This window comes from Sarcophilus harrisii, chromosome 4, assembly GCF_902635505.1.
Source record: "Sarcophilus harrisii chromosome 4, mSarHar1.11, whole genome shotgun sequence".
NCBI lineage: Eukaryota > Metazoa > Chordata > Mammalia > Dasyuromorphia > Dasyuridae > Sarcophilus > Sarcophilus harrisii.
The window spans coordinates 330436360-330445831 of NC_045429.1; the positions used below are offsets into that span (position 1 = coordinate 330436360).

At 47.2% G+C, this 9472-nt stretch overlaps 1 protein-coding gene and 1 long non-coding RNA gene across 4 annotated transcripts; one reads left to right on the plus strand and one right to left on the minus strand.

Moving 5' to 3' along the window:
- Positions 1-6776, plus strand: SLC35B1 (solute carrier family 35 member B1). 3 transcript variants are annotated; one of them, XM_031966073.1, is made up of 9 exons: positions 1-696; positions 1734-1837; positions 2453-2583; positions 2837-2867; positions 3573-3730; positions 4560-4686; positions 5379-5485; positions 5641-5794; positions 6432-6776. In XM_031966073.1, the coding sequence occupies exons 1-9, from the start codon at positions 476-478 to the stop codon at positions 6482-6484; spliced, it is 1086 nt and encodes a 361-aa protein (XP_031821933.1). In that variant the 5' UTR covers positions 1-475; the 3' UTR covers positions 6485-6776. The 3 variants fall into 3 exon arrangements, with proteins under 3 accessions (XP_031821933.1, XP_031821935.1, XP_031821936.1); XM_031966075.1 differs by having other exon boundaries at positions 441-696; positions 2478-2583; XM_031966076.1 differs by lacking the exon at positions 1-696 and adding an exon at positions 1202-1219 and having other exon boundaries at positions 2478-2583.
- LOC116423294 lies at positions 2477-8130 on the minus strand. The gene is made up of 2 exons (XR_004233847.1): positions 8042-8130; positions 2477-3034 (listed from the first exon to the last, which is right to left on the minus strand). It is a non-coding gene; the product is annotated as an uncharacterized LOC116423294 (long non-coding RNA).
- Between the last annotated feature and the right edge of the window lie 1342 nt (positions 8131-9472).

A 9472-nucleotide genomic window follows, 5' to 3' on the forward strand; every position in this document is an offset into this window, starting at 1 on the left:
TCCAAAGCGGCTGAGTGACAAGGCCGTGGGCGCCAGAGGGCGCCGCAGGGTTCCAAAGCCAAAACCCGAAGGAAGGCTTTACGCTAGGACCTCGGGGAAACCTGGAAGAAGGCGATTTTGATCGGCTTTGTCTCCGCCCCCTAACGCCGGCAGTCTTTCAACAATGTAGCCAACCACCGGTCTCCACATCCAGTTACGTCACCTTAGGACGCCCCCGCTCCCCAAAGTCCCCCACAGGGTTCTTGTTGGGGCTGTCCATGAGACCGCCTTGTTGGAAACACTCAGAATTGGGCCTTTTCCCGTGGAAGCCTGAGGTTCTCCGGCCTGCGAGAAAGGCATCGAGGCCTGGAGGCGCGCCTTCCTCGAGGAAGTATGTCGAGAGACCCCGCAGGCACTTCCGCCGCCGCCTCCCGGATCTGGCATCTGCGAAGATAGCCTCAGGGCCTTGCGGCGCCGGCGGTCGCAGGCAGCCCCTATGAGGGCCCCGTCGCCGGTGTGCGATGTCCGGCTGGAGCTGCCGCTGCCCGCGCCTCCGCCGCCGTCATCTCTGGGGACTCTGAGCGAGGCTCGCGCCGGTCCGGCCCCGCGCCTCATGGCCGCCAGCGGCGCCCTGGTGCCCGATCGGCTGCGCTTACCGCTCTGCTTCTTCGGCGTCTTCATCTGCTATTTCTATTACGGGATCCTGCAGGAGAAGATGTGAGCGCCCCCCGACCCCGACCCCGACCCCGACCCCGACCCCGACCCCGACCCCGACCCCCCGGGCGCTCAGGCCCGGCCCGAGGCAGGGCTCCGGCTTCCTCCGAGGCTCTGCCCCCATCCCACCTCCCCGCGTCCGGGGGATTCCCGCCCCGCCCCTGCTCCGCGGACCCGCGCTCCTCGCGACCGCTTCATCCCCAGATAGCGCCCTCCCGGGCCTCGGGGCCACGTGGGCGGCGCGGCTCGTGCCCAGACCCTCCACTCCGGTGCCGGGAGGGAGTGTCATGGGGACCCCCCGCTGGGAGGGGGCGGGGGCGGGGGCGGGGGCGAGCTGCAACAAGTCGGCTGCTAACCACAATAACAATAGCTAGCTGACGTTCCCACTGCGCCGAGGTTTGCGGAGTGTTACAAATACTGTCATTGACGCCTCCTCCAGAACCCCAGGAGGTGTCGTTCCCATTTTGCAGATGGGGAAACTTAAGGCTGAGAGTGGTTAAGGGACTTGCCCAAGATCGCGAAGCTAGTAAGTGGCCGATGCTGGATTTGAACCGTTGGCTTAATGATCTAGGGAGGGAAGTAGTTCAACATTTTCTGGAGACTCACCCGACCCTACCCCCACCCCCACCCCCCACTTTGTTTTAAGGTTATTCTTGAGGAATTGCCAAAACCAGACTCGAATTCAAATACTGCTCAGAGTTAAGATCCTTTCCAAGGCAGCGGCGCTGCCCAAGACCAGAGGTCATCCTGGGAGAGTTCTACTAGTTTTCTCTGGGAAGATGGCAGAACCTTTCCTTGCAGCCCTGCTAGCGTCGGAGCCATAAACAATGCGTTTAGTTTCTCTTAAGTCTGAGTTTCCTCCTCTGTGAAATGAGAATAATAATAATGATCACACCAGCTCCCCAGGGTTATTGGTTGTAAGGAGTGAGATGTCTGTCAGGTGCATTGCAGACTTTTACACACATCCTATTAACATCAGCTGTTCCTGTAATTATTCTTTCCCTTTTAATTATCCTTATTTCCTCCTGTTTCCTTTTCAGCACCAGGGGAAAATATGGGGAGGGTGCCAAACAAGAGAAGTTCACATTTGCCTTAACCTTGGTCTTCATCCAGTGTGTGATCAATGCAGTATTTGCCAAGATCTGTGAGTACTTAATCAAGGAGAGACAACCACTCACTCCCTGGGTGCTGGGTGATTCCTGCCTGGCCCCATAGGATTGCTATGTTGATGCCCTCCTATCTATCTGCTCTGGAATCTACTGAAATTCCTTAGACAAATCCTTTAGGTCAGAAGTGAGAAAGGAGGAGAGTAGGTGGGCTCGGTATTCTTTTGCCCTTGCTGAAGATGTTTTTTTTTTTCTTTGTTCTAACTCTTCTTTGTCTATCACTTTGAGGGATTTGTTGGCCCAGTTAGTTTAAACGATTTTTCCTCTTAGAGCCTGCCTTCTCTCCCCCACCCTTCCCCTTAACTAGTAGTGTGGGATTAACTGTCTGGTTTAATCTGGACAAAATGTCCTCTGAGAAATAAACAGCCCACAGCTGGACCCTGAGAGTGGACTTAGAGAAAAGAGAACACATAGTCCCTTAAAAAGTGTCTTTAAGTGTGTCTAGTTTAATGGGAATAGGACCTATTCCTGCCCTTTGGGAGCTTTCTGTCTTCATAAAGAAATATGCCTTTCAGCGTTTCCATGCCTCTCTGCCCTGTGGTCAGTCCTAGCCCTCCCAGGCTTCTCTTGTATGTTTTTTTGTCTTCTCCTAGTGATCCAGTTTTTTGACACTGCCAGGGTGGATCGGACCAGGAGCTGGCTCTATGCAGCCTGCTCTCTCTCTTATCTGGGTGCCATGGTCTCCAGCAACTCTGCATTACAGTTTGTCAACTACCCAACTCAGGTAAAGCTCCAAGAATCGGTACATGGGTTGGTGGGTAAAGCTCTTTCTTTACATGTGCTTCTCTGTTAAAACAGAATAGTCTTGAATTGAGGCTACAGGGGTCAGATTCAATAAAAGGGGAAGATTTTGTTGGAAAGTCACAATTCAAAAGTGAACAAAAACCTGAAATGTTGTCAGAATCTTAGTCATACAGTGATAGAATTTGATCAGTTGTATCTTCCTTCCTTCCTTTTTTTTTTCTTACCATAAAAAGGTCCTTGGCAAATCCTGTAAACCTATTCCAGGTAAGGAATGTTGGATTTCCCAGTTCTTATTTCTTCTCTGGCTTGAAGCTTCATCTCAAATCTTTTATAATACCACTCTCCATCTCTCTCCTGTGCTGTTCTCTGACTCCACTCTACCCCATGACTACTGCTGTCCCACTCATCATTGTGTTCATTCTTAAGAGATGCTGCCAAAAAGTTAAAAAAAAAAAATTTAAATAAGTTAAAAAGGAGATTCTCTTTAGATTATATTAAATATAATTTTTTATAATAAAATTCAAGGTATTCTGTCTTCCAGCCTTGAATACACACATAATTTATATTTCTGTTTTTCAAATAGCCATGAATTGATGTTGAAGGTTCACTCCTCATGGGGGCTGGAGGCTGGAGGTTGGAGGCTTACTTCTTTCAGATAATCAATTGTATTAGAATTACATATCTGTGCAAAGTCAGTAGACAATAAAATCCTTTGCTTTTCTTTTCCCTCCATGGCCCTATGCTGTATCCCCTTAGTCACTTCACCTTTGCTCTTTCCCTCCAGCCTATAATGCCCTTTGCTCTGCTGAGCCCTGTTACCTAATTAGCCCTCTCTCCTTGCCAGCCCTAAACCCTTCTCATTCCCCTGGTGCCCTTCCCTCTAGATAACATCTTTGTACAATAAGATCTTCAACTCCTTCCTGCTCCTGGGAAGGTGGCTGAATCTCTGGCTCTGATTCCTCTTGGCAGTTATGCTCCTTGGAGTGACCCTCCTGAAGAAGAAATACCCAGTGGCTAAATACCTCTGTGTACTCTTGATAGTGGCTGGAGTGGCCCTCTTCATGTACAAGCCCAAAAAGGGGGTTGGAGCTGATGAGCATTTGGTTGGCTATGGAGAACTACTTCTGGTATGAACTTACTGATGGGGGAGTCGTAACACTGTTCTGAAACACTCCATGTCTTTTTCCCTAGCAAGGATCCTTACCCTGCTGAGGCAGTTGGGGAAGGCCTGGGCATTGAGCTGCCTCTCTCCTTCCCCAGAGGGTGCATGTGAGGCTTGTAGCCAAGGACTGTCAGCTTTGTGTCAAGAAGCTTCCTACTAACTCCTGGACCCTAGAGCAGGACATAACTAGAGATTGTGATGTAAAATCCCCAAGTCCAAGGACTGGAGAGGGAGAGAAGTAATATCTCTTCCAGTTCTTCCACGCCTGGGTTCTGAGAACCCTAGAAACAGGAAGAAATCTGTGGTGTTGAGTCAGGGTTGGAGTGCTCTACCCCGACCCCTAGCCATCATCCTCGCCTATAGTATGTTAGTGGAGAGGGAAGTTACCTGTTTCTCTGGAAAGTGCTAAATCACCTATCCTGCAGATTACCCCACTGCCCTGGAGATTGACTAAGAAAGAAGCATGATTTGCATGAGCTGAGATGGGGCATCAATTGAAGCAGCATGGCAAGGTGAACAGGGCCCAGGATTTGGAGCCAGGAAGAAAAGGATTCAGATCCTGCCTCCTGGGCAGGTCACTTAACTGCCCTGGGCCTCAGTTTCCTTATTGTCAAATGAGGGGGTTGGACTCGGTGACCTCGTGGGTTCTGCTCTAACTCTGAAGCTATGAACTGTGGCGTCTGCCTTAAGACAACTAACTGTTCTCAGAAGTCCTGAGGGGGAGAGCCATGCCTTCCCTGGGGCTCAGAGCTTTGCTGACCCTTTCCCCTCATGCTGCTCCCTCCATTTCTCAGCTGCTGTCTCTGACACTGGATGGACTGACAGGTGTCTCCCAGGATCACATGCGAGCTCATTACCAAACAGGCTCTAACCACATGATGCTGAACATAAACCTCTGGTCCACATTGCTCTTGGGAGCTGGTAAGAAGCCAGTTCCGCTGTTTCCACATTTACCCCTGGATGGCAGGCTTTCCTGATCTAGGTCAGCCGCAGACTCACTTTCTTAATGCCAACCTTTCAGGGTGCCCACCTGCCAGCCTTGGCTTCAAGATGGCCCTGAATTATGGAAAAACCCCTTACACTCCTATCACATTTTCACTGCCTATTATCTGTGTTCATCATTTTGAGTTAGCGGGCATTGATTGGGGACCTGCTGTGTGCAAAGCCCTAGGCAAGGTATCAAGAGAAGACAGAAGGTTGAGAGGAAGTTACAGTCTTGAGTGGGGAGAAGCCTGCCTTCAAGAAGCATATAGTCTACCAGGGGAAGCAAGAAGCAAATGTAAATTTAACCTAATTCTACATACTGGTTTCTACTATTTGATTCATTGAACAGGATTGACTAGTTAACTGCCAAAATTTGAGATTCTAATTTATCCAATCAAGAAAAGTCAAGAAACAGAACAGGGAAAGTTGCATGGTGGGACAGGAATAATTTCCAAGCCCTGAGTTATTCTTTGCTCCATGTGCTTTCTTTCCCAATCCCAATTCTCCAGAGATCCAAATGACCCCCTAGGGGTTCGGGCTTCCTGGCACATGTGTGAAGGGAACCTTTGTGGGGGAGGATCCCAGCTCCTTCCTCACATCACCTTTGGTGTCTTGTTGCTTCCCCTCAGGAATCCTGTTCACTGGGGAATTCTGGGATTTCCTTGGCTTTGCCGAACGATATCCCAGTGTCCTTTACAACATCCTTCTGTTTGGTCTAACCAGCGCCCTGGGTCAGGTAAGTCCCCCAGAATGAAGCTTGTCTAGGGGAGGTCGCGGTTCCCATAAATCTCCATTCTGCCCTCTTCCCCCCCTTCTTTTTGGAAGACTTAAGTCTTGGAATCAAATGCCTGTCCTCAGCCTGAATTTAGGTCTCTGTGTTTCTCTCTGCAGAGCTTCATCTTCATGACGGTTGTGTACTTTGGCCCTCTGACATGCTCCATCATTACCACAACTCGCAAGTTCTTCACTATCCTGGCGTCTGTGATCCTCTTTGCCAACCCTATCAGCTCCATGCAGTGGGTGGGCACTGTGCTGGTGTTCATGGGTGAGTTTTCTTGGCATGTCGGTGCCTTAAGCTTTAAAGCATCCTGGGTTATATTTTGAAGGCTCCTCTTAGGGAAGAAAGAAAAGGTGGAATTTTTTATTTGGGGGGAGGCTAGATTTCCCTGTCTTGCTCAGGTTGGAAATGCATTAGTCCCATTAATGGCCTGATCCTAATACTGATTGACACAGAAGCTTAAACTTGTTCTGGTTTTTTCTAGCCTGGACTGTTCATGTCTCCTCAAGTACTCCCATTTGACAAGGGAATACATTTAATTACTGATTTTATTCTTATGTCTGATTCATTATTAATATAGTCTAAGTCAAAGAAGCTTAAAGCAGCTGCCATGTAGCTTTCGACCCTTCTGTATTTTGCCAGTATTTTCCATGCTTTTCTATATTTGGGGATTGTTTTAAGTTGTTGCTTGAGCATGGCCTGTGCTCCAAGAGAGGGTTGATACCAGTGATGTGCATTCCATTTAATTTAAAAACTCTGGTTTCTTTTGAGCTTCACCTCTTATTTTACATCCTAGCCATGTGTAGACTAATAGGGTTGGACATTTCCCTTCCTTTGACGTTTCATCTTCCTTTGGAGAAGCTAAATTAATCTCTCTCTCTCTCTCTCTCTCTCCCCCCCATAGGTCTTGGCCTAGATGCCAAGTTTGGTAAAGGTTCCAAGAAGACATCCCTCTAGTAAAATCAAGGATTCACTCCAAGGCCATTTAACTTATTTTCTCGAATCTTTGTCTCCCTGAGAACTGGACTCAAGAAGGGGAGATGAGCAGATTCTGTTGTTGTTTGAGTTTTTTTGTTTGTTTGTTTTTTAAGAAAGAAATCATAGGTTCTAAAAAAGTCATATTGTTGCTTGGGTTTCATTTTCATTTTTGTATTTTCTTATAGGAATGAATAATGACTTGTTTGTGATAAGATGGGGGGGCGGGGCAATAATATGGCCTTCCTCAATAAAAAGAAGAGGGAGAGTTTAATCATTTCCCCAAGTTTCTTCCTCTATCTTGATCTGATTGGGTCAGGCTAGTGATTTGCTGGCAGTGTGAAAATGGGGGTGGGGGTGGGGGGGGTTTGAAAACTCAGTGGATCTAGTCCCATCCCTACTTTTTAGGGCAGGGCTTGTCATCTATCAGTCTCAAAATAACCACTTCTGATGGTTCATTCTTCAACAATTTATCTTTCTGGTGTCCAAGAAGTTCTTAGCAAAAGTAAAAGCAACTGTTTTCTCCTCGTGAATTTTCTCTTGTTGTGGTTGGGTGAATTGCGTCTATAGCTGCAGAACTTGCTATGAATTTAATACTTCTGACACCTCTGTCCCCAAGAGAGAAGAAAACTTTCCAAAATGGAAGCCCAAAATGGAAACTCAGCCTGTGTGGGAAGGGAGTTGGGAAGGTGTGTGAATGTACTTTTTCCTGCTTACCTCCTTTGCTTTCTCCCACTTTCAGTCTACCTACTTCTCCCATCCTGGGGGTGTAGGGAGATAGGGAGAGCAGCAGGATTCATTCTTCCTCTTCCTCTGTTCTCTGTAGCTGTTAAAGATTCACAGCCCTCTGTCACACAGTCCCCTGCCAAGGTGCCACAGTGCCAGCTTCTTCCTGCCGAAGGGGGCACTCGCAGAAAGCCCTGGCATATCGCCCCAATTGAAGTTTTGTTGTGAGTGTGTATGTAGGAGAGCCTCCCCCCCAATGCTGTCTTCAAAGTTGGAGAGTGCAATCCTCCAAAGAGCAAACTTTACACATGAAAGTACATTTTCACCAGCTGCCTTTCTGCCTCCATCTGTTCAGCAGCCCCAGCCCCTTGGCTCTCCAGATGGGAACCCAGCCTCCTTCCTGAGTGGTGGCTTCACCTCCCCCTAGCCAACCTTTCAAGCCCTGGTTCAGATTTCATTAATCTCCCTCCCTGGGCAGGGAAGGGGTGTTTCTGTAGTTTTGTCCCAAAGGACTGCTTTCCCTTTAAACTCCACCTCCTTGGAAGAAGAGTTGTAGAGTACATCTGCTCCCATCTTGCTCTTTCCCACCTTCCCCCTTTTTCCTCCTTCCTTAGTTCTCTTCATTCAGAAAGCTAGCATCAATTAGCTCTCTTCCTGCTGGTGAAGATCCTTTCCAAACCTAGCTTCTCCAATGGGTTATCCTAGATGGGGAAAGCATGTTAACAAGGATCCAGCTTTGATTTGGCCCCCACTTAGACAAGTTAACTCACCACCAAGAAAAAAACTGGCTGCTCAAAAATAAAACATGCCCACCTGTTGGTCACCGGGGTACCAGGCAAGAGTGTGGATGGCTCAGCACGACCTCTTCCTGCTACAAGAAGACAGCTCATAGCATGCATCTGATTAATATGGAAAAGGAACACCAGCTATATTCTATGAGACAGAAAAACATTGTGCCTTGAGTGGTCCAAAATGAGGGAAGGACAAGGGTATTTGGGGTTCCATAAATTAAAAAAAGAAGAAAGAATTGATCTGAATTCTCTATCAGACTGCTCTAGAAAACTAGAACAGTCTAGCACTGGACCTAGGAGTCAGGGGGACCTGGGTTCAAACACTAGCTGCATGACCCCTGGGCAACTAATTTAACTTGTCTGACTTTCCCAGTCCTTTTTTAAAATGAGGCTTCAGTGACTTCTAAGATCCCTTCTAACTAAATCTATGATCTAATTTGGGGACTAAGTTTTGTAAACCACAGGGGCTTGCTCGGTGCAATCACAGAACACATTTATTATCTGTCCTATTTTACTACAGGAAAGCAGAGTGACCTACAGGTCACTAGCAAGATTTTATCTTGCTACCAGAAAATCATGCCCTTAATTTATCAAAGTCTGTTTATTCTTCATGGAACAGGTCTCAAATGCTAAGCAGTCTGGGTCAGAGATCTCACTTTGCTCAGCCAACTCCTCGAGGTATGGAGACTTAATGCCTCGGGTTTGCACATTGAAAGCATTTTCACCTGTGGCCCTCTCCAGGCTGGGAGAGAATCCAAGGCGCCCTAGTTAATGTTTAATCATAAGATTTGTTGTGGGAAAGTTGTATGGATTCATCCATTCTCTCTCCCCAGCTTTTCTGATTGTGATTAGGGTTGAAGTATGTGAATTTCTTGAGTATTGTTTTAGCTATATACTTAGGAATATTGGCAAGGAAACAAGATCTAAGAAAACCAACTAGGAAGTACATAACTATTGATAAACTGCTTAATAGGTAGGGTGGGGTTGGCTTTGTTGTACCTCTTTTGCAGATGAAGAAACTGAAACCCCCCCAAATTTAATTTTCTTAAGATCAGTGGAAAAGCAGGAATTAGAATTTAGGACTTCTCACTCCTAGTTCAGTATTCAGTCAGTGTCTTCTATGATGGTCAGACACCCAGAATGACTTTGTATGTCCTTCACTATCTTCCCTGGTGTTCTGCCTTCCCATTTCCTTTGGTCTTGATTATTCAGCTTTTTACATTTTATGAGGTACAACTGGTCACTTGCCTCAAATGCCCTGGCAGAAAAACTGTCCTGGGCCTCCGCAAGATCATCCAACCCTCCCTACTGGGAGAATACCATCTGTCTCTAGGAGTAATAATCTTTGCATTTTAGACTTCTCTCCCTTTGAAAGCACATTAGTATTTAGCATTTTGTTTTATCTTGTCCACAAAATCAATGTTTTAGTGGAAGGAATTTCCACACTAGGAAA